General features: G+C 43.0%; 1 protein-coding gene across 5 annotated transcripts in view; it reads left to right on the plus strand.

The window, feature by feature from the left end:
- Positions 1 to 25,584, plus strand: part of KLHL28 (kelch like family member 28) — a 79,115-nt gene that overhangs the window by 34,233 nt on the left and 19,298 nt on the right. For 2 of the 5 annotated variants that reach the window (XM_029598479.1, XM_029598478.1), the window contains exon 2: positions 20,954 to 21,852. In XM_029598479.1, coding sequence (XP_029454339.1) covers positions 20,954 to 21,852 — 899 coding nt within the window. Of the gene's footprint in view, positions 1 to 11,703; positions 12,254 to 18,813; positions 19,846 to 20,953; positions 21,853 to 25,584 lie in introns of those variants that run through there. The other 3 variants (XM_029598476.1, XM_029598480.1, XM_029598477.1) reach the window with 3 other exon arrangements.

The following is a 25,584-nucleotide window of genomic DNA, read 5'->3' on the forward strand; positions in this document are numbered from 1 at the left end:
CATAGCAGGTTGAGCCAGCTGTTCCTGCCATGTGTCTGCAGCAGACTGACCCAGCTGATCCTGCCACGGACTCCACTCCAAGCCGAGACAGTTCCTGCTACATCTCCACAGCAGGCTGAGCCAGCTGTTCCCGCCACATCTCTGCAGCAGGCCAAGACGGTCCCTGCCATGGCTCCATTCCAAGCCGAGCTAGTTCCTGCCACATCTCTGATCCCTACTGACCTAGCAACTCCCTTGATGACTCCACTCCTAGCTGTGCCAGCAAAGTCAAAATTTGCAAGCCAGGTTGGTTCCAGTAGCTCCAGCCTGTGCACCAGTGAGGTCAGAGCCAACTGTTGCCACCGCTCCAGTACCTGCCTTTTCATCAGTGAACTCAATGTTTACTGTTCCTTCAGCTCAAACTTGTGTCCATGCACTGGTAAGATCAGTGTCAGCTGCCACCAGAGTTCCAGTGTCTGTCCTTGCGTCAGTGAATTCTATGTCAGATGTCTCATCAACCCAGTTTTCTGTTCTTGGCCTCGTGTTTTCTCAGTACTGTGCCTGGGACCTCAGTGAACTTTGGAGGTGTCTAGTGGTGCATATTCTGTCAGGGTCAATGAGGTTTGAAGCCATGATCCTGGGACTTCCAGGCCATGAACTTGCCACAAGGCTGCAGGGGCTGCTATCTTTCCCAAGATCCTTGGTATATTTGTCCTGTTTTCTGGGATAGTGAGACATGCCCCTTCAGTCTCCTAATTGGACCAACATTAGGTGTGCCTCATGTTCCCAGAAGTATAGAAGGTATACTCAGACGTCACAATAGCCCTTTTGATATCCATCCTGTGGAAGCACTATCTGTTTGTTTCCTGATATCCAAGACTTGTTCTCATCTAAGTATTCCTGTTCCAAGATTCTTGCACTGGTACTTGTGTCCAGCACTCCTGCACATCAACTTTCCTGCTGCACAGTTCAGTTTCCAGTGTCCTGCTGGTGTCCATTTCCAATGCTCCTATTCCAAATATTTCTTCTGGCTCTTCTCCCGCTCCTGACCTCTGCCACCAGGCCTCCACCTTCCCTCCGGGGTAGCCCTGATTGCCAAGCCCAGACCCCCGTGACAGGGGAGCAAGAGAAAGAAACAAAATATTTTTAAACTCTCTTTGCTGCAGGGGGAGAGGCTGGTGATGACAGCAAACATTCCTCACAGCAGGGGGTAAAACTTGTGTTCAGGCAGCTCAGGAGAGGCAGAGATGTCTAAACAGAAGAGGGTGAAGCCAATATGTAGTGGGAACCCAAACTGTTATGACTGCATAGATGTGTGAGGCATTTGAAGAGGAGCTACCCAGCCTAGAAATCTGAGAATCAGAAGTCACAGAGACAAAGGAAATCATTAAGACTGAATAGAAATTTTGAAGCTGAAAGAGAGGCTGAATTAACTTGGAACTGCAGCTTTAAACTTCCTGAGAGAAAAAAATGTAACAAACTGGCATATTGATTCTGGAGCAGCCAGCTACATGACAAGTAAAGAATTCTTTTTCCCCTAGACATTGACTACAGTACCTAGCAGATGGGAAATGTATTTCTGTGATGAGGAAAAGAGGACAGCTTACATTTGCCAACACTGCAGAGTTCTGTATGTACCAGACCTGAACAGAAGCCTACTCTCAGTGAAACACCTGACAAGGAAGGGCTTCACTGTCCTCTTCCGCAAGGATATATGTACAATTAAAAAGGGGGCAGACATATTTGCACAAAGGGTTGTGCATGACAACTTGTACAGATGAAGCCAAAGCAACTGTCCAACCCCCACACCAGAAATGCACATGTGACAGGTGCCTGGAGCACAGATGCCCAGCACTTGCCACTCTCAACCCGCCATCTTCCTCTTACTGGGTGGTGCTATCTGGCTCCCTCAGGGTCGGATTTCAGGTTTGTGCACCCATAGGCATAGTGCCAATATAGTGGTGCTCTTTGAAGATCTGCTGGCAAATGGCCTTAAACAAGCAGAAGTGGGCACCCTTTTGGCTTAGATATTTGGCACCTTCAAAATTTGGTGCCCTAGGCAGTTGCCTAAGCCTAAATCCAGGCCTGAGGTCCTTTCTTGTCAAATTGGCGGCTCCTACAGTAATGAGGCAGTCAATAGATAAAGCAAAGAGTCAAGTGCAATGCCCAGCCAACAGCACAATTGGGATATTGCATTTGGATAGGAACATAGGCAGAATCAGGAGTTCCAGGCATAGGCAATGGTAGGATCAAAAGTTCCAGGTAATGGCAGGTCAAGATCAAAAATTTCACAACTCCTTCCTATTAATGTTAGACATTACAGAGATTTTGTGTTTACATTTAAATGTAAGGGTATTCCATATAAACTTCATGCAGGCAATATATTTGTTATATGTGGTTTGTATTTGTCCAGCTCATGTATTTAAGTTGTTTTATGTACTTGACTTGTTATAACTTATGACTGTTTTATTGTTTGTATTCCACCTCAAACCTTGATATGAGTGTGGATAAAAAATCCTTTTAAACAAAAAAAATTAATTAATTAAAGGTGAGGTTATTTATTTAAGTTGAAATTCCTATAGTGTGCTTATATTGAGTCAATTGTATTAAGTGGTATGAAAACATAAAAAAAACAAAAACTAAAGCATAACCATTTGAACACAAAACAAATTGCTAAAACAGAGAGCAGAAAAATAAAGTACAATTACATCTTTGTTACAAAAGTACTTCAGATTTGTTAGGAAAAGGCTTCTTGAAATAAAGACTTTAACCAGGCTTCCCCTTGATCCCCCAAGAGCTGAGTTGTGCCAGCAAATACCTTAATTCTGCATGGTGTTTAAGTTCAGGTCTCTATCAGACTTCCACTCTTATCCCAGCAAATTGCTGTTGGTCAGAGGTCTGTGCCTGCCTGGTGATACTGCTGCAGGTTCTTTTATACATCTGGCTCTCCCGGCTTCTTACTTAGAAGGCGTGAAGGTGCATTTCTGTCTCCAGTGTGCTGCATTGTTCATAGAGTCTGGTGTCTTGGGTGTTCCATTTCAATTTTTGTCAGCCTTGCTTCGGGAGGAGGGGAGAGGACTGGCAATCCTGAGCGTAGGATTGCCCGTCCTCTCTCCCCTCTCTCTCTTGCAACTTTTTTTTTTTTCGCTTTTTTTGCTTTTTCGATTTTTTTTCCGCTTTCGTTGCTTCGGGAGGAGGGGAGAGGACTGGGGCTGCCTCGGAGACCGGCACCCATGGACGCGGCCAGGGCAGGTGAGCGGGGGCTGGGGGAAAGTTTGCCGCCTACCCTTACCCCTGCCTCTAACGCAGGGGTAAGGGTAGGCGGTAAGTTAGCAGGTTAAACGCGCGGCAAAACGGCAGGGGCGCGCGTTACTGTATGGGAGGGAATACCGTAGCTAATTCGATCGTTTACATGTAATATGTGCTAGGTCTTACTTTCGGGGGAGGTCTTATATTTAGCAATTTGGCAAAACCTTTACTAGGTCTTATTTTCGGGGAAACATGGTAGTACTGGGATATGGGTTCCAAACTGGAAATCTGGACACACCAGCATCAAAGCTTCTAGCTGCTGGGCTCCCCCAGTAAGGTGTTGGGGAAACTCCACTGTCATCACTATGTAACCCTCATATGGTAACTATGTTTATTTTCACCTTTCAACTCCAGTCCCTGCAATGGTTGGAGTGGGATATGTGACAAACTAGCATCATAGAAGCTCCGGTAATCAAGGGAGTCTTGGAACCCACTATCCAGTAAGGCCTGGGTGGCCACACCTTCTATTCTGATTGGAACAGTTGTCTTGGGCCCAACTAATCCCTCTGGCATAGGATCTCTTGCCCAACTGCATGTGTTCTGTGGTGACTGAGCACTATGAACATATAGGGCTCCTGGGTGCTCTCCTTCTCTGGATCTTTCATGGCTCCTCTGATTTTGGGAGGTCCCCACTCCTCCCCATGTGGCCAGGGGTATCCTACATTCTCTCTTATAGTGCCCTGGTTTCCGACACCTGTGACACACACCAGAATGCTTAGTCTTTCTTCCTGATGTGAGTGCATTATTTCTGGATGTCTGGGCAGTTCTCCCGTTCCTCTGGGGGGAAGCAGCCCTCATTGGAGAGTCTAGTCTGGTCTGAAGGGCCTCCAGCCTTGACTCCAACTCATGGATCCTAGCCTGGTACTCCTTCTCTGGGGTTGAGATGGGTTCATGGTGCCCTTCCCAACTCCTTTGTTCCCATGGATTCTGAACCATAGCAGGGGTTTTTGGATGATCCTAGAGGGTCTTAACCTCTGGTGTTATTCTCCCTTCCAATTTGAGGTGGGGTCCCTCTCTGTTGAGATGTCTTAGAGAGCCCTTGTTTCCAAGCTGTTTATTGACCAGACCACTTCCATCATCTAGAGGTCTTGAGCTACCTGACCTGGCAGAGGGTTCTCCATCTGAATGTACTGGTGGCTGAGGTTATGAAAACCCAATTAAGTGACTCCAGATCCACTCACTTTAGAAGATTCGATGGATTTAACTACCAGTATATGCCTTCTTTTGCCCAGTGGGGTACAGAGAGACGGGTTTCATAGTTCTGCAAGACAGGAGAACAATGAGCAAGAAGAAACTGTTGTAATGGGTGTAAATGTGCCCCAGCCCATGACACAAAGTCCAGGGTAGATGTCATGAGCCCCAAGAGCTGAAGATAATCCCAAATTCCTTTTTGTCCTTCAGGCCAGTCCATATCCACGGGATTCCCCTGCTTGCCAGTAGGTGGAGGAAGTAAAATTATTCCACTTTTTCTTTTTTTTTTTGCTTATCTCTCTCTCTATATATCTATCTATATATCTATATATATTTAAAAACATTTATTTCCCTCCATTCCTACTTTAGAGCAGGGTACAATATGAACATACACATTCAAATAAACAGGAGAGAACAGGACTTACATAATTCTTCAGAATGGGGGGAGCAACATATAAGCATCAAGGGAGTTCATTTTGTCGAGATAGGGGGCCAGTGGAGTAGTCAATAGTTGGCTAAGTAGCATTTTCCAAGGATAGTCATGTTGGGGGTAGTCCTTTATTGTTTAAGTTTGGGAATGCGTTTTTGAATAGGAAAGTGTTTTTTAGGGCTTTAAAAAAAAAAAAAAAACCTCTCTCGGAGACATCTTCTTTTGGTAGGCTGTTCCATAGGAGTGGGCCTGGTAGAAGAAGGTGCATTTTCTGGTTTCCTCAAGGTGCATAAGCTTTGGAGATGGGACATCTAATAGCATTTGGTTAGACGATCTGAGGGGTCGGGAGAGAGTGTAGATTTTTATTGAGGAAATACATGGGGAGTGTATCTTGTGAATCGAGGAGTGAATGATCATGGCGAGCTTGTATTGTAAACGGTAAGAGATCGAGAGCCAGTGTAGTGATCTGAGTAGAGGAGAGAGATGTTAACTCATGGGAGTTCTAGTAAGGAGTCTTGCTGCCAAATTTTGTACGATCTGCAGTGGATGGGCCGCATATAAAAGGTAGACCTGTTAGGAGGGAGTTGCAGTAGTCCATACCGGAGAATAGTAGAGATTGAAGGACAGACCTGAAATCAGAGTGTTCAAGGAGGGACTTAAGGTGATGGAGTAGATGTAGTTTGTAGAAGGAGAAGTTGGTAATAGTTCTTATATAGTTGCGCATAGAGAGAGGGGTCAATTGTGACTCCCAGATTTCATACACTTTGGAATGGGAGTCAAAAGAGAAATTGTTGGGTCTGTTATCGACAGGATAGTGTGATAAAATGATGATCTCTGTTTTAGAGTTGTTGAGCGCTAATTTATTGCAGTGGAGCCATTTTTGGATGATTGTAAGACGGTGAGTGAGGAAAGATTCTGTAAGGGCCAATATTTCTTTCATAGGATAGAAGAATTGAATATCATTGGCATAAATTTTATAGTCAATGCCAAGATCAGCAAGGGTGTGGCGTAAAGGTTAAATAAGGCAGCAGGGAGAGCAGATCCTTTGGGTACCTCAGAGCTCAGAGGCATCACAGAGGAAATAAAAGAATCGATTTGGACTTGTTGAGTCCTGTTGTTGAGGTATGAAGTGAACCAGGCCAGCACAGAGTCAGTCATACCAATAGAGTGCAGTCTTGAAAATAGGATGGAATGATTAACAGTGTCAAAAGCAGCAGAGATGTCAAGTAGACATAGAAGGAATGCCAAGCCTTGATCAAAACCATGTCTCATCGTGTCAAAGCTGGAGAGCAACAGTAATTCGGTGCTGTGATGCTTCCTGAACACAAACTGATAGTGGTTGAGGATATTAGTCAGTAAAGTTGCAGAATTGGTGAAGAACTGCTGTTTCTAATTCTTTGGCCATGAAAGATAGAGAGGAGATTGGGCGGTAATTGGAGATGATGGTAGAATCAGTTGAATGTTTGTTTTTTAATTATGGACCAGACTGAAGCTTGTTTTAGTAGGTCTGGAACGGCACCACCTTGTAGTGATGAAATTATTAACTTAGTAATAAACGGAGCAATATCCAGTTTTATCAGTTTAAGTAGTGTAGTATGGCACGGGTTAAGGGGATTAGATGTCCCAGGTTGAGCCACCAATGGTCAATTCATCAGATTCTTCAGTAAGGTGATTATTAAAGGTGCTGTTTACTGTTACTGTCTTATTGGTAAAGTGAGAGGCGAATGTCTCCGCGATGTTCATCCCCGGGAGTGTGGGTGGGAAGTTGAAGGGGCTGAGCTGGGGATAATTACCTTTTTTTTCGGAGACATATAATTCTCTGGGGTTATTTAGTGTAGCTGACAGTTTCATGTAGATATATGATTTCTTTGCAGAGTTGATGGCCTCTTCATATGATGCAAGTTTATCATTATATAGTGTTTTATTTGTGTGGGTAGGGTCTTTCCGCCATTTCCTCTCATATTTCCTCATCTCATATTTTAGGCGCCCACCGAGTGGAATTCTGCTGCTTGCACTTCCTCATGTTGATCCTTGCTGCAGTATCCCTATCCCCCACAAAACCTGGATATGACTTGAAGCAGAATTAAGTCCGGACACACACGGGTTAAATGCAGAAGTGTTCAGTAAGGCTGTGTTTTTTTTCTCCCCAGCCCAGCTGCTTCCACAAATGGAATCCAATCAGGCGGTGACTGCGGCAGCACTACAGCTGTAACAGCAAAGGCTTTAAATTCAGTTCCTTTAAGCTGTGCTTCGCGTGGCACAACGGTTCCTCCACAATACAGTTTACTCAGGCTGTGTCTGTCCCAGCCCTACAGCCTACAACAGCAAAAGGCTTTAAATTCAGTTCCTTAAAGCGGTGCTCGTCCTGGCACAACTGTTTCTTCAAAATACAGTTCAATCAGGCTGTGCCTAACTTCAGAGTTCAACCTCAGTCACAAACACTCTGAAATTCCCCTCCCCCACTCAGTGCTTCTCCAGAGCTGAGAGGGATTGCCACCTCCCCCTTCTGTAGGAAAATCAAAAGCTCAGGTTTCAAACTCAGGTATTTTAGCGGTTTCCTACTCCACCCACTGTAATCCAAGAGGAACTTATTCTATGGTCTGTTACCAGCTGCTTCCTCTGCTGCTGTCCTCCTTCTGGTTCTCCCACCAGCTCTGTAAAAGGGGATTGCTCTCCTCTAATCAGGTTGCCACCTGGTTCCTGATCTTGTGCAACTTCCTGGTTTCTCAGCCCCATAGCCCTCTGGAAGATGTGGTCCTCCCCTTCCCCCACCAGAGTTCCTGCCTGCTGCGGTTTTCTCCTGCACTCTATTCCCCTTTTTAGCCTCAGTAATGGGACATACCTCCCATTACACCTGATAATTTCCTTTCCTTCAGTGAAGGGTAGATGAATCCCAGACCCGCCCTTGGCTGCTGGATTTGTGGTTAGCCTTCTTAGGGCGAGCGATGCAGAGTATGATTCCTGTTCTTTGTTGATAACTGCTAAGTGGCTTCTCTAGCTCTTGGTTTGCTAAATATGTACCTTCTTTGGCTAAGCTCAGTGTTTCTGTTGGTTTAGAAATACAAATGGTTGCTTGTTGCTAATAATGTTCAAGTTTAATCAGGCTTGTCCACAGTTTGGCTTTTCCAGAGAATACTGGTGAGCTGATGGGGTGGGATTATATTTATTTATTTAAGAATTTTTTATATACCGGGGCACGTTAAAAACATCACCCCGGTTCACATTGTAACGTAAGGTAGCAACAGGCTTTACAATAATTTAGAATAGATAAGCATAGATAAACATTATTTAGCTTTACTATAGATTAGAATAGATAAACATTATGACAACTGTTCAACTTGGGATAGGTGGTTTATCAGGTGTTACGTGATAAACTCATAGGGAGAGTAGAAGAGAAAAGGTGATTGGAATATGGGCGGGTAAGGGGAGGTAATTCTTAGGAGGGTAGAAGAAAGGTTCTTTAACTATTCACAAAGTGACAGGTAAGAGGGCGGATATGGAGGGGTAGGAGGAGGATGGGGCTGTTGAAATGGGAAGAGGAGGAGGGGGGGTGGGAGGAAGGGGAACAGGGATGTGGGAGGGGGCGGGGATGAGGGGGGGTCATGGTTGTTAAGTTCAGTAGAGGCGTGTCAGTCGGGAGGGGCGTGAGGGTCGGGTATGTAGATTTGGGCGTGGTTGGTTATAGAAACATAGAAATGACGGCAGAAGAAGACCAAATGGCCCATCCAGTCTGCCCAGCAAGCTTCCCTCATTTTTTCTCTCATACTTATGTTTCTCTTAGCTCTTGGTTCTAATTCCCTTCCACCCCCGCCATTAATGTAGAGAGCGGTGATGGAGCTGCATCCAAGTGAAATATCTAGCTTGATTAGTTAGAGGTAGTAGGGGTAGTAACCGCTGCAATAAGCAAGCTACACCCATGCTTATTTGTTTTTACCCAGATTATGTTATACAGCCCTTATTGGTTGTTTATCTTCTCCCCTGCCGTTGAAGCAGGGAGCTATGCTGGATATGCGTGAGGTATCAGTTTTTTTCTTCTCCCCTGCCGTTGAAGCAGAGAGCTATGCTGGATATGCATCGAAAGTGAAGTATCAGGCACATTTGGTTTGGGGTAGTAACCGCCGTAACAAGCCAGCTACTCCCCGCTTTGTGAGTGTGAATCCTTTTTTCTTCTCCCCTGCCGTTGAAGTTATGCTGGATATGCGTGAAGTATCAGTTTTTCTTTTCCCCTGACGTTGAAGCAGAGAGCTATGCTGGAAATTCGTGATGTATCAGTCTTTCTCCCATGCCGTTGAAGCAGAGAGCCATGCTGGATATGCGTCGAGAGTGAAGTATCAGGTACATTTGGTTTGGGGTAGTAACCGCCGTAACAAGCCAGCTACTCCCCGCTTTGTGGGTGCGAACCCTTTTTTCTTCTCCCCTGCCGTTTAAGCAGAGAGCTCTGCTGGATGTGTGAAGTAACAGTTTTTCTTCTCCCCTGCTGTTGAAGCAGAGAACTATGCTGGATATGCATTGAAAGTGAAGTATAAGAATGGAGTGATCAAGCTAGTTGAAAGGCATCAGGAATAGAGGAAGGTGGAGGTAGTAATTAGTCGGGGTATGCTAGTTTGAAGAGCCAGGTTTTCAGATTCTGTTTGAATTTTTTATGGCAGGGTTCCTGGCGTAGATGGGGTGGCATTTTGTTCCAGTGGGACGTGCCTGCTATAATGAATGATCTTTCTCTGATCGTGGCATGTTTGATGACTTTGGGGGAGGGTGTCAGGAGTTTGGCTTGGTGCTGTTTTCTAGTTGGTCTGGTTGTGTTGTGGATGTGGAGATGTTCAGGGAACCAGTGCATGTTTTGGTTGTGAATGGCTTTGTGTATGAGGGTGAGGGATTTATAGATTATCCTGGAGTTTACTGGGAGCCAGTGTAGGGATTGAAGAACTGGGGTGATGTGTTCGTGACGGTGAGTATTTGTGAGAATGCGGGCGGCAGCATTCTGTAGGAGCTGTAACGGTTGAAGGGTATTTTTTGGGAGGCCTAGTAGGATAGCGTTGCAGTAGTCCAGTTTGGATAGGATCATGGCCTGCAGTACTGTTCGGAAGTCAGAAGTGTGTAAGAGTGGTTTGATTCTCTTCAAGGTGTGGAGTTTGAAGAATCCGCTCTTTATGGTGTTAGAAATGAATTTTTTGAGGTTAAAGTGGTTGTCTATCCATATGCCTAGGCTGCGGACAAATTGGGTGGGGGGGCAGCCTGGTGGCGAGGGGGAAGAAAGGCTGAGTGTGGGAATGCTGGGGGGAGAGAGGATGAGTAGTTCAGTTTTGTTGGTGTTGAGTGCCAGAAAGTTGTCAGTGAGTAATTTGTTTATGTCAGACAAAGCAGATTTCCAAGTATTCATTGCATTAGTGATAGAGTCTGTTATAGGTATGAGTATCTGTACGTCATCTGCATATATGAAGTGCTGGATGCCCAGTTTGGAGAGCAGTATGCAGAGGGGTATGAGGTATATATTAAAAAGGGTTGATGATAGGGATGAGCCTTGTGGAACTCCTTGTGATAGCTTGACCGGTTTGGATTCATTGCGGCCGATTTTTACTCTATAGCTCCTGTCCTGTAGGTAAGACTGCAACCAGAGAAGGGCGTTGTCTGTGATGCCAATTTCCTTGAGGCGTTTAATGAGTATGTTGTGATTAACTGTGTCGAATGCCGCCGATATATCTAGAAGTGCGAGTATGTGGGGCTGTCCTTTGTCCAGGGCTTTGAGTATGGTTTCCGAGAGGGAGATAAGTAGGGTTTCTGTGCTATGGTGTTTACGGAAACCAAACTGTGAAGATGAGAGAATGTTGTGATCTTCTATGTATTCTGTAATTTGTTTATTAATTATTTTTTCTAGTATTTTGGAGAGGAACGGGAGGTTTGACACTGGGCGATAGTTGGCTGGATCAGTGGTGTCTAAGTCCGGTTTTTTGAGGATGGGTTTTATAATGGCTTGCTTCAGTTGTGTTGGGACCTGTCCCAGTGAGATAGATTTATTGAGGATATTTGCGATGTGTTTGGCAATTGATGTAGGGTTTGAGATTAGTGTTATGGTGGGCAGGTTGTCTGAGGGATGATAGGCGGGTTTGAGTTTTTTGATAATATTTTCAGTTTCTAGTGTAGATGTGTTTTCAAAATTTGAGAGGGTGGTGTTTGAGGTATGTATGGGTGTTATGGGATTGTAGTGGTCATTGGGAGTATTGCTAGGAGTTGTTAGGTTCGGGAGATTGGGGTGAGGTGAGAAACGAGCCATAATGGTCTGTACCTTAGTGTTGAAATATGATGCTAATTTTTCACACTTTGTTTCATCGTCGTGGTTAAGGTTGTGTCTGTCTGGTGCTGTGATGAGGCTGGTTACGTATTGGAAGAGGGCTTGTGGGTTGAACTGGAACTGATGGATTCTTGCAGCATAGAAGTCTTTCTTTGTTTTTTCAGTGGCTTTTCTGTAGGTGTGTAGAAGGGCGCGAAACTGTGCTAGGATGGTGGGTGTTTGGTTCCTCCGCCAGGATTTTTCAACTTTACGAAGGTCGAGTTTCATGGTTTTAAGTTCATTTGTATACCATGGCTTCTTATTATTTTTGTTTGCTTTGATTTCTTTGGTGTGGGATGGGCAGAGTCTATCTGCTATGTCTGTGGTGATTTGAAACCATGAAGCTGTGGCTGTGTTTGCGTCAGTGAGGTCTATGTTGGGGAGTTCTTTTGAGAGGGCCTCAAGGATGTTTTCAGTCTTGCCTTTTTTGCAAAATGTTATTGTTTTTTTGGGTTGCGAGGGGGGGGGGGGTATCTTTGATTGTGCAGCGTGTGTCTATTCGGAAGTGGTCTGACCAGGGGATGGGTGTGCATCTGGGTTGGTCAGTTTGGATTGAGGAGTTGGTAAAGATGAGGTCGAGTGTATGCCCAGCCATGTGTGTGGGTTCTGAGACATTTTGTTTGAAACCAAGTGCTGTCATAGCTGTTAAGATAGCTTCAGAAGAAGGGGAGAGGGGGTTGCGGTCTACATGAATGTTCAGGTCTCCCAGAATTATGGCAGGCTTGGTATTGTTTATGTGTTTAGAGATGTATTCTATGAGTGGGGAGGGATTTTTTTCGAGAAGGCCAGGGGGGGCATAGATTAAGCAGAGTTGGAGGGAATTAGATTTGAATATGCTGATTTCCAGTTTGGGGGGTGGTGTAATATTTTGGAGCGTGAGGTTGAAGTTCTTTTTGGCGGCCAGGAGTAGTCCACCTCCTTTATGGTCGTGATATCAGCTTTTGCTCCATCTGCTGGCAGAGGTGCATAACCCACTTTTTGGGATTGACCTACCCTTCACAAGGAAAGGAAATTATCAGGTAAGTATTAATTTCTCCATTTGATTTATATGCTATATGCATTGTGTACAAGCACTATTAAGTCTACTATGAAAGGTGCATGAAGCATAGCACTTATGCACTGAACAGAGCACTCAAATTAGTGCATAGTACATTAGAATATAAGAGCACCATGTTAGTTCAGACCAAAGATCCATTGAGCCCAGTATTCTGTCTCTTATAATGGCCAATCCAGATCGTTAGGAGAAACCTGGCCGATCTCAAAGAGTAGATCCATTTCTTTTTGCTCACACACAAGAATAAGCAGTGGTTTTTCAAGTTTACCTGGTTTGGTTAATAATAGCTACACTGAACCGAGGATTTTAACATATTATCCATATGGACTCTAAGGTGATGACTTCTAATATGGACCCTAATATTAAATGTCAATGGTTAGAATTATTTTTCTCTATGTGCTTTGTACTTGTCCACATTAAATTCCATCTGCCACTTAGATACCCACTTCTCCAGTCTCACAAGAGCCTTCTGCCAGGTCCAAATTTAGGTATAGGCAAAATAGGGGAGCTAGATGTAGTATACTTGGATTTGAGTAAGGCTTTTGACGTGGTTCCACATACGTGACATAAATAAATTGAGCACGCTTGGTATGGGTGCTAAAGTGATTGTCTGGATTAGAAACTGGTTAAGTAGGAAGCAACAAAGGGTAGTGGTAAATGGAGTTTCCTCAGAGGGAATAGTTAGCAGTGCTTTGTTTGCTGATCTCCGGTTTCTGTGTGTGTGTGTGGGGGGGGGGGGGGGTATGTATGTGGAGGGCTGTGTTCAGCCACTCTGCTTTTTCGTCATGTATTAATTTATTTTGGTACATAAAGTCTTCATTTTAAAGAAAAGCAGAACTGAGGAAATAAACTTGCCTTGCTCTCCTGGAGTGATACCAAATGGTCCCTTCCACAGTTGAGAATTCCTGAGGTGATTTCCATGGACCCTCAGATGAGTGCCTTGGTCCGGTAGCTGGTTTTTCAGCTGGCATGGACTTAGATGCTTAACAGCTGAAAGGCAACAGGTGCAGGAAGCTGAGTGTGGTGGTGATGGCACATGCCCTCTTCTCCCCCCCCCCCCCCCGCAGCCAGAGACCGCATCTGTATTCATCCGGGTAAGGCTGAGCTCTGGTAAGTTTATAAAAAAAATACAGAGTTAAGAGGGGTTTTTTTGTGTAGGGCTTCCTCCTTTCCCCAGTTTCTGTGCTCAGCATGCTGTTCCAATGTTTGTCCTACTCTGTGGGAGGTCAAGTGATGTGGGCAGCCTAGTGGGTTGAGCAGCCTCCTTAGGCTAGGCCCTGTTCTGAGGCTTTTTGCTGCATGCTACGCAGTAGACTGCAAAGCATTTTGTGTGTTTTCTCAGGCTGCCCTCTACCAGGAGTTGCAAATACAGAAGCCCACAGACTCAGCAGAATATTCCATCCCCTCAAATGGGCCGTGCACCAGACAGTGGTGAACGATCTCTTTGCCACATGGAACATGCCATGCATGGACCTGTTCGTGACAGAATGCAACAGGAAACTAGGACAGTTCTGTTCGGTCTACTAAAGTCCCAGGAGACACATGCAGGATGCGTTCCTCATCCCCTAGGTGGGAAACGTCTTTTATGCGTAACCCCCGATACTGCTAATATCTTGGACAGTACAGAAATGCATCGCGGACAAAGCAGATTTCAAACTAATTGTTCCAGCTTGGCTGAGGCAACTGTGGTATGATTATCTTGTTCAACTATCCATTCTTCAATCTATCCCCTTAGGGAACAGCACATGCCTACTCACACAAGAGGAAGGTACTCTGTTCCATCCAGTGCAGACTTCCCTTCAGCTCACAGCGTAGAGATTGAAAGGAGGGTATAAGACCACCTTCAGTTACCACTAGGGATTCAGGACATTCTTGTGTCAGCGGGTGGGGCCCTTGGGGTTCCTGGAAGTTTGCGGGTGTCCCTCTTTCCCAATGGTCCAACCAAGATCCCCACTACGTCCTACAAACGCGCCAGGGAGGCCCCCTCGGACCAGCCAAGGTAGACCTTTACGCCGACGCCGCAACTGGGAAAGGGAACGTTGGAGGCAGACTGCCGCCCGGGCCTCCCCCACCACAGGCCCAACACCCGATCCCGTCTCCCTGCCCGCCTCCTCGACAGGTCCAGACCGGCACACCCACCCCCGGTCCCCACCGATCGGATTCGCCGCTCCAGCACCTGGACTCACCTCCAGCAAGGCCTCCGACCCCAGCACTCCCTACGGTCGTCCAACCAGTGTTACGGGAGATTCCCCTCGCCAGCACGCACCTGACTCTGCCCACCACACCCAAGGCAGCAACGTGGGACCTGATTGGACATTAAGCTTTTCAAAAAGAAAAGCGGTGCGCCTAAGGAGCGCGACAAAGGGGCCTGCCCCTTTGTGCGCCCCTTCGTGACGCCACTGAAAGACGCCATCAACCCCCCCTCCACCCCAGCAGCTTCTGTTGCACATCTTTACAATGTATCCTTATTGGACATCTGCAAAGCGGTGAAATGGTCATCTATCCACACTTTTTCGTCCCACTTCTGCCTCTACCAGCAGTCAGCCTCAGACAGCTTACTGGGTTCATCAGTGTTGCATCATACCAGGGGAGGTCAAGGCTGTCCCTGAACTGGGCGGATTGCACACGGTACCAGTGTGAACTGATATGCTTTCAGAAACACAGCTTCTCAACGATCAGGTAACTGTGTATGTACTCATAGCAACCCTAAGCTGGGGGGCTCCCAGAGAGCATGGCTAATTCAGCCTGCTTATCAAGGAGAGAGAAAAAAGCAAGTTTGCTTACCGTAAACAATGTTTTCTATATATAGAATGAATTAGCCATGCAGCCCCGGCCTCCTCCCTGGACAGCCTCCTTTTTTTTCCATTGCTGCGTAGCTTTTGCATCAACTGAAGGGAAGATGTGATCGAGCGGGAAACCACCACGCATGCGTGCAGAGCAAAGCTTTGCATTCTAAGAGGAAGCTCCGCCCCATGTCGCCTGGAGGACGTCACCCAGAGAGCATCACTAATTCATCCTGCTGTCTATGGAAAATACTGTTTACGGTAAACATACTTGCTTTTCTGGTTTTTGGAGACTCTTTATCCAGTACTTCTCAACCCAGTCTTCTGGGCACACCTAACCAATCTGGTTTTCAGGATATCCACAATGAATATGCTTGAGATAGATTTGCATGATGCATCAGTGGAGAACCACTGCTTTATCTAATTGTTTGGCCACCTTAAGATCATCAGATACAATCACCCCAGATACCGCTCTTCTTTTGAACTTAGAATATCATCTCCAATAATATCTCTTCCTAAATACATAACTCTTTATTTTTTAGCATTAAATTTTAGCTGCCAGAACCTAGACCATTCCTTGATCTTCGCTAGATCCCACCTCATATTTTCCACACTTTCATGGCTATCTACCATGTTGCATTTTGGTATTGTTGCTAAGAAGACAAACATTTCCTGACAATCCTGCACCGTCACTCACAAAAATGTTGAAAAGAACTAGGTCAAGGGCTGATCTTTGGGACACACTGATAGTGATATCCCCCTTGGCGTGAACTCCATTTTCTACTACCCTTTGGCACCTCCCATTCAACTATCCTACTCTAAGGCCCATACCAAGGGTACTCAATATTTCTATATAAATATATAAAAGACTTGTGTCAATCGATCACACTGTCATATCTTGTCTGTGGCCAATATGCTCTGTCTGCAAAGCACTGTGGCAAACACACAGCACAGGTGCACATATAGAAGCTGTTATTGACCAGACATCCTGAGCAATGCCGAATAATGTTTGCTAATATATTCTCTGTCTATGAAGGCCTGTCACAGGGACAGGCAGGCCTTGGCACATGAACACAGGCACACACAAGCTAGCACAAGCACATGCACACAAGCTTGGGTAAGCACGCAAAAGTGCGCACAGGCACACATACGCACATATAAGCTGTTATATTCCAAATTACCTGAGCAGTGCAGGCACTTTTCACTATTTTAAAGTTGAAGTCGCCTATGTGGAACTGTGTCAAAGGCCTTAGTAAAATCCAAGTACACTACATCCCTTGATCCAACTCTCTGGTCTCCCAATCAAAGAAATTGATTAAATATGTCTGACAAGATTTACCTCTGGTAAAATCATGCTGCCTTGCATCTTACAATCCATTGGATTCCATTAATTTGCTCACTACAGAGACCAGACTAATAGATTTATAGTTCCCAGCCTCCTCCTTCCATTTTTATGAATAGGACCCACATCCACCCATCTCCAGTCCTCCAGAACTACTCCTTACTCTAAAGAAGCGTTGAATGGATCAACTTGCAGAGTTACTAGAACTTCTCTAAATTCCCTTAGTTTCCTTGGATGTATCCTATCCAGCCCCATCGTAGTTTCCTGTTGCGTTCTGTCACGAATAGGTCCATACATGGCATGTACAAATAGATAAGGCATCCACGCCATTGCCAATTTCACCAATTCATCCACCAGTTCACCTAGTTAACAGATCCTCCAAACCCCCCTGGTTGAATAGCTTATACTCCCCCCAGTTACCCCAGACCCTTGAAACCCCTCAGGTATGTCTAGGATTTTTGTTTTGTTTTTTTAAACTTACACCTCGTCCTTAGCAGAGGTAAACTTACGTGGTAGGGGATCTGAGCACATGCCCAGGCATGTAAGTATATGTGTGCACCCCTTGGCCATGCTCTGAAATGCCCATGACCTGCCCAGGCCATGCCACACCCCTTTTTTGAAAATTTGTGAGATGTGTGCACAGCGGGATATATGCATCTGGAAGGCTTTTAAAATTCATTGGGTGCGAGTATGATTTGTGCATGTATCTCCTGATTTTTTTTTGGCACTCACCAGGCTTTTAAAATCTACCTCTAAATGTTCATAAATAATTTACTAAGTTTAAATTCTATTCTAGTGTTTTCTATTTCAGTTTGATTCATGCATTTCTACAGAAGATTTTCAACCCATCTTACAACATAGTAAAAACACATGGTTGCAATAGAATAATATAAAACTAACACATCTATTTATTTAAAAACTTTTGTATACTACCTATACAAATAAGAGATCTAAGCGGTTTACAATGTGTAATGTACATAATCTTACAATGATAACGTACATAAACATGCTAAGATATGACAGATATTAACACATATACTCATTAAAAGAAAAATAAAATAAGTGAAACAGGAAAATAAAATAAAACATCAGCTTATACTTTTGTGTATAAGGTGACAGAGTACAGATGGGTTTTCAATTTTTTTTTAATTCTTTAGAATTAGTTTATAGTCTGAGTTGTCGGACGGGAGTTCCATAAGGTAGGACCAGCCACTGAGAATGCACACGTTCTTGTAATTTCTAATCTGGTGATTTTTATCATTGGGACTTGAAGGAGATATTCATCGGCAGAACGTAGGTGACACTAGGGTTGATACAGACTTAATGTGGTACATAACCAGACAGCAGAGGCATTATGAATTAAGTTGTGAATCAGTATTAAAATTTTGTAGTGAAAGACGAGACACCATACGCAAATTTTATAGGATGTGGACACCGCTAACTCAGTACATAGCACAGATGGAATAGCGTAACTGATAGTATGAGGAAGTGCTGAGAAATGGCAAGGGGAGGGGGGTAGGGGGGATTACTAAGGAAGAGTGGGAAATGGCAATTTCACCTGAGGAAATGATAATACACTGGAACTTTATGTATTTTATACTTAGGAGGCAAAATAAAAGTTCTGTATTTGCTTATATGTTTTGTACTGCTGTTCTCATCTCTATTTAATCTACTGTTTGTAAGCTTTACAATATACTGGATAATAAAATATTTTAAATTAAAAAAAAAAAAAATTTGTAGTGAATATACTGTCGAATTGGGAGCCAGTGAAGTTTGGAGCAAGTAGGAGTAACATGTTCTCTGATTTTAGTGTTTGAGATAAGACGAGCAGGAGAGTTCTGAATTAATTGTAATGGTCATAATGTTGTGTCTGGTAGACCAATATACAGTGAGTTACAGTAATCTAGTCTGGAAAGGATGAGAGCCTATTATATCCCTGTCAAGATCCTCGTATGCTGACCTGTTGATGCTAGGATGGTTGGAAATGGACTCACAACATTGTGTATAACCAACTCAATCCTCAATTAACATATTAGATTTTAAGACACACAAATTCGAACTATTGATAATAAGCTCACGTATAAGTGACCATCATACTAGGCTTCATCGTGTAGTGAAATACTTTGAGACTCAGCCTTATTCATAATCATCGGTCAATTGATGATTCTCAAAGGCTTAATAATATTGATGATTCTCAAGGGCTTAATAATATTGATGAGTCATCAATATTATTAAACCCATGAGAGAGGACGAACATCCATAACACGGTCCAGTGTTGTGGAATTTATTGTATTTCACTACACGATGAAGCCTAGTATGATGGTCACTTATACGTGAGCTTATTATCAATAGTTCGAATTTATGCGTCTTAAAACCTAATACGTTAATTGAGGATTGAGTTGGTTATACACAACGTTGTGAGCTTATTATATCCAACAGACTTTAGAACAGTATTACAAGGGTTTTAATCTTTTGAGGAGATTTAATTTATAGAAGGATATTGTTACTATTTTTTATATGATTTGACATGAATAGTTTGGAGTCAATGATGACTCCTAAGGTTGCAGGCATGACTAGTAATGGGAATATTATGGTTATCAAAGTTGAGATGTGATGGGGATGACAGGGGGAATTGGGTATGGTTGATAAGTGGATTATTTCAGTTTTTGCTGCATTTAGTTTGTCGGTTGAGAGCAAGCCATGTTTTTGTAGTATTTAGGTAAAGGGTAATTAAGGAAAAGGTATGAGACCAGGAGGATGTGTAAGGTACAAGAAGTTGTATGTCGGCATAGATTTTGAAATCTATGCCTAGACCAGACAAAGTATAACAGAAGGGGAAGTATGTAAATGTTAAATAACATGGCTGACAATGATGAAATTGTGTACCAGTCTGAATGATAACTGCCTAAATTGATTTGCTGAGGACGATTGGAAATAAGTGTTAAACCATTGAAGGACAGTATCTTTGATGAGAGTATATATATTGCAAATTAGTTAAGATTATTTTGTGATTTAAAGTGTCAAAAGCTGCTGTGAGATCAAGGAATATGATAATATAGTCTGTATTGGCATCAAAGCCTTGAATAATTGAATCAAATGAAGAGAGAAGCAGGGTTTCTGTGCAGTGTCTTTTACGAAAACCAAATTGATTAGAATGGAGAATATTGTTGTCAGAAATGTATTTGGTAAGTTGATTAAGAACAGTAGATTTCAGTGATTTTGGCGAGAGTAGTCAGAGAGGCTGTAGGACAGAGGTAAGTGATATCATCAAGAGCTGAAGTTTTTTTTTTTTAGGAATGGGTAAAATCGAAGTTTGTTTTAACATACATCTGGAACATTTCCTACTAAGTGAAAGATTAACTAATTGCATTATAAATGGAGAAATATATTCTCGACTGGCCTTCAACAATTGACCTGAGCAGGGATTATAAGGTGAGTTCGAAATTTTTAGATTTGTAAGCAAATGTGATATAGATAATGAGTCAATTTCAGTAAAAGTAGACCAGGAACAAATTAAAGAAGGTAGATTTATTTTTGGAATGGGTACATGTGAGAATTTTGAAGAAATTTTGTTTATTTTATTTTGAAAATGATTGGCAATATTGTTCAAAAGGTATTTGATATGTTATTGTATACTAATGTTTTTTGAGAAGTCAAAGATTTTACAATATTGAATAAAGTATTGGGGTTACCACTGGCCATTTGTATTTTTTGTGCATAATAGGATTTTATTGCATTATCAATTGCTTTTTTATATTTTTTTAGCAGCATAAAATAGGCGTTTTTATGCTCTGATGATGGATTTTTGCGCCGTCATTTAAGACATCATAACACTGTTTTCATTGTACGCAGAGTAGATGTAAACCATGCAGCTTTGGCTCTTGAGGAGATGAAGCATAGTTTTTTTTAGGTGCTACAGTATTTGTAACTTTTAAAATAGATAAGTTCCATGTATACTTGCTCCTATAATTTTGCTTTATTTCAAAATGTAAAAACTAGCACTCTGTTATGTTCTTATTATACACATTGATTTATTTTTGTTCTTCCTTCCTCTTGAGAGGATGTGGAATAGTATTTGTTCTTGTATGGGTTATTTAGAATTAGAAAAGCAATTAGTACAGCAAGCTAATGTTGAAGTTCCTTGTTTTCGGCATGGATTGATAGAGATGGTATGTTGTATTTTGTTACTGATTGTATTTCTATGTTTTTATTATATTGTTTTATTGTTGTACCCTACCTAGAATACTTGGCGTTTGACAGGTAACATATTTGAATAAATAGTGGGCCATGCATGGATCTTCTCACATACCATAAACTTTAACATATAACTTGATAAGGTAAAAAAATGATTTTGTACTTTATTTGAGGTGCAAGTCAAAACTACAGCAAGAAAAAAGTGTCCCAAATAGATCAATCTGAAAGAGAGAATGAAAAGTACTGTTTGTTTTTTGTCCTTTAACAAATAGTGCTTGCATTATAATTGACTATAATATCTTTGTCGTTGGTTATCAAATAAGAGACTTGTTTTTGTGCTTCACAGATGGACCAGTCCTCTCCAACTTATATGCTTGCCAACTTGACCCATTTGCACTCTGAACAGCTTTTGCAGGGCCTGAACCTCCTCCGCCAACATCACGAGCTCTGTGACATTGTCCTTCGAGTTGGTGATGTTAAGATCCATGCCCACAAAGTGGTGCTTGCCAGCATCAGCCCTTATTTCAAAGCCATGTTCACGGGGAACCTTTCAGAAAAAGAGAACTCTGAGGTGGAGTTTCAGTGCGTCGATGAGGCTGCTTTGCAGGCCATTGTGGAGTATGCCTACACAGGAACTGTCTTCATCTCCCAGGACACAGTGGAATCCCTTCTTCCAGCCGCAAATCTGCTCCAGATCAAACTTGTATTGAAGGAATGTTGTACATTTCTTGAAAGCCAACTCGATCCTGGCAACTGCATTGGGATTTCTCGATTTGCAGAGACTTATGGCTGCCATGATCTATACTTGGCCGCCAACAAGTACATTTGCCAGAATTTTGAAGATGTCTGTCAGACTGAAGAGTTTTTTGAGTTGACGCATGCTGAATTAGATGAAATAGTTTCCAATGATTGTTTGAATGTTGTTACAGAAGAGGCTGTTTTTTATGCACTAGAATCTTGGATCAAGTATGATGTGCAGGAGAGACAGAAGTACCTGGCGCAGTTATTGCACTGTGTTCGGTTACCATTGCTAAGTGTCAAGTTTCTTACTAGGTTGTATGAAGCCAATCATCTTATTCGAGATGACCATAGTTGTAAACATTTGCTTAATGAAGCCCTAAAATACCATTTTATGCCTGAACATAGACTTTCCCATCAGACTGTGTTAATGACACGTCCTCGTTGTGCCCCGAAAGTACTTTGTGCAGTGGGAGGAAAAGCTGGACTCTTTGCTTGTTTGGAAAGGTAAGACGGCAGTAAAACCGTTCTGAAAATCAGATCGGTGTTTTATCATTTATTTCCTTTGTTTCCAAATCTTTCGTATTTTTAAATGGAGGTTGGGCACAGACCTAAGATGCAAAACTTTGCCACCATTTGTGTACAGTGCTTAAGCTAAAGAAAACTGTAGAAACTATCCTTTTTTTCTTTCCATTTGTTTTGTTTTTTGCTGTTTTGTGGTTTGTTTTTTTTCAAGATTTTATAGTAGCAATAATGGTCCTGGCAGAGTTAATGTCATTCAGTTTTTACCTGAAGCCCTCCTATCTCAGGAAAAATTTCCTGTGACATGAATTATCACATCATAACAAAGCCTGTCTCCCACTCTTTGGCTTTTGGTGAGAAACTCTTGGCACAAGAATTTTAAAGATGACCCTAAAAACACAAACTATGAGAAAAAAAATACAGTGACTTTAACAATTCATAAGAACAAATTAAAGCTGAGACATTTACTTTTCATTTAAAACATGGAAATGTATATTCTCTTTTAATTTGATTTGTTTATCATTTGGTTTTATTTCTTCTTTATGCAGTATATTGGCTTTTTTATTATCCTCCCTTTAACCAGCTGTTATGCAGTCATCAGCACACTGCTCTCCCCAAGACTTTTCCGGAGAGAGGCGGAGTGCCAGTACTCCAGTGGTTTCAGCAGAGACCTGGGAATCAGAACTCCCAGGGTTGAAGTCAGGGCTCTGTCTCTGACTCTCTGTGGGACCTTGTGTAAGTTGCTTTATGTCCCTGTGCCTTAGTTTACCCAGCTTTAATTAGATGATAGTAATAATATTGTTCTCTTACTGGTTGTCCCTTTGGAAGTTGTCCTGCAATGCGCTCGCACTTTAAACAATCCTCACTAGAGAAGGTTCCATGCATATCTCTGAAATATTGTGATCTTTAAAGTTTGTTGGGTCTTTGTTTGGAAAGAATCATATAAAAGCACATTATTTTTGGGCCTTCCATATTGTTCTTTTGTCCACCATTAAGGTTTCTAGAAAGTACTCTGCCTCTGATTTTTTTTTTCTCCAGTAACTGCTACATGAACATCCCAAATAAAAATAGCTAATAGTATCCTTGATATTAACGATTTGTTTACCATTTTTATCCATTTACATTATCAGCTTTTAGGCAGGAAGTTTCCCCTCCAGCATGTTTTAACCATGTATTTGCTTTGATAATATAAATTGGTGTTGTTTAGCTCCATGTAGACTGTCAGCTAAATAAAATTCTAATTACTGTTGGTACAGAACTATAGAACCTCTTATTAGGTGTTCTACAGAAATTGCAGGAAAACACTTTACACTGATGCAGATCTGTCATGTCCTTTTTCAACTTGGGCATAAAAACACTTCATTGCCAGAAATATATGTAAAATAAGCACTTATATCAACTGTATCACACGCAGCAAAATGGGTCTGTTTCCATATCCATGTCCACATAAGCACATGTTTTTCCTTATTTTATGTGTTGAAAACTGAAAAACGCAAAGAAAAAACATGGCAAGGGCATATACAGACATATACTTCATTTCCATGTTGACAAGAAGGGCTGAATTAGCCATGACATGTGGGTGATATCATCTGACAGCACTGGATGGATCCTTCTCTCTTAGCTCATAGAGCTTTTGCTCTGCTGAACATGTGCAGGAGTTCCTGTGTGGATGCTGCCTTGTGAGCCTTTTGGTATTTTTTTTATTTGAGTTCCTGCACAGACATGTATCCTTTCTCTCTACTTTAGGTTTTTTTTCCTAACTTGTCTAGTTTTCTGATTTTTACTTTCCAATATTATAAGTAGGACTTTCCTTGCTGCCTCAGCAGCACTTTTCAGTTAAACAAGTCAGGTTCCAACTATGCCATTCTCTCTGGCTTCAAGGACCACATGTACTGCAGAAAAATGTCTTATCACAGAAGGCCATGACATTGGTTATCAAAGTCTGGGGCCAGACCATGATGCACCTAAGTGTTACCGTTGTAACCGGATGTTGCCAAGGACTCGGAGCCTGGAATATGGAGGAGTTATGCAGGTTGGTGAAGAGCTGCAGGTGATCCTCCTCCCAGAGTGGAGCCTCCTCGAGCTCCCTTATTTCCGAGTTGATCAGGAGCTCCTTGAGCAAGGCTCCCCCTTCAATGTCTGAGCCTACTACCTCAGTGGGGTTAAGCAAGGCATGGAAGCGTTGACAGGAATATTTGGGCCCCACAGGGTCGGGGAGGCATAAGAAGTGCCAAATGTTGGAGCTGGCAGTGCAGTCAGTGACGTCTAAGCTGAGGTTGGGCTCCACTCTGACACTCCTGGCTTCATAGATGCATTGAGCCCTAGCATCATTGGCGCACCACAGCTCAGTACCAATGACACATCTGGACCCAGAGCCCTCAATACGTGTCTTAAACCTCTTGATGCACCAGGCCTCTGCACAGGAGCCGTTAACACTGTCAAAGAAGCACATGGTGCCACTGGTTTCCATGCACACTTTGATTCAGTTACTCCAAGAAGGGACCATCTCTTGGAGTCCAGTGGGAGCTTCTCAGTAGGAAGAGCCTATGCTGGTTTCAGAAGATGTTCTTCCCCCAACTCTTGGTCAAAGGACACAGAAGCCCATAGACCAAGTAGCAGAGTTTGTGAAGACTTTCTCTTCCTCGCTGGCAACTAGGGAGAAATTAGGGTACTCTTCAACCTCTCCTGTCCAGAGTGTCAGATTTCTCCAAGGGGAGTCCTCTCACCTCTATGCCAAGGGAGGTCCCATTGGAGATCCCAAGGGTGGAATCTAGTCCCTGCCATTTTGTCACTGCAGAGTTGAGTCAGTTGGAGGACATCCCCCTCCCCTTCCCCCCAGAAATAATCCCCTTAGATAACCAAGGACCCCACCCTAATTGCCTGCATCATCATTGTCCTGGGTTAGTGTTTTTTCACCCCTCTAATCAGAGGAAGGATTGATGGGGATATCCTCTGACCCTCTATCTGGTCTTCCAGAGCATTTTTCACCACCAGAAGACTTCTCTTATTCCAAGTTCTTGGATAAGTTGGAGAAAGAGCCTGAGAATCAGCATTCATAAGGACAAGGACCCCCATGGTGAGATTTTCTGTCTTCTCCAGATCCTGGAAACTCCAGCTGAACCTGCAGCAATCCCAGTACACTTGATACTATGGGATTTGCAAACAAGAATGTGGAAAAACCCAGCGTCCTGCCTTTTCAGTAGCCAAGAAACTGGACCTTGAGTACAGAGTTCAACAAACCTCAGGATTTGTGGTAATTCTCCTGTTATACCAACTGGTTGTAGTGGAGTCAGCGCTGAAAAATGCAAAGACCACCATGTTCTTCAATCCTTACCAGGCAAATATCCTAAGCTGCTGGACAACTTTGGAGAAAAAAGGTTTTTCAGACCTAGATGCTTAATTGCCTACATAGTGGCCCACCAGTTTTATATGGTGCATTACTTACATAACTGCATCAAGAAACTGAAGCCGCTGCTAGGGTTGGGGGAAGGAGACTAGTCAGGGTATCCACAGATTCTTCAAGATGTAAAGGATAGCGAACGTCATCCCCTTTGCTCGCTATACGAATCATATGACGCAGCAGCCGTTGGAGTATGATGAATGGCATGGTTGAGGGCTAGTAGTCTGTGGGAAGATGTGCACTTAGCTCTGGCAGGTGGTGGAGTGGATTAAAAACTGGTTGACTGACAGGAGAAGACGTGTAATGGTAAATGGAAC

This window comes from Rhinatrema bivittatum, chromosome 4 (assembly GCF_901001135.1).
Source record: "Rhinatrema bivittatum chromosome 4, aRhiBiv1.1, whole genome shotgun sequence".
NCBI classification, from domain to species: domain Eukaryota; kingdom Metazoa; phylum Chordata; class Amphibia; order Gymnophiona; family Rhinatrematidae; genus Rhinatrema; species Rhinatrema bivittatum.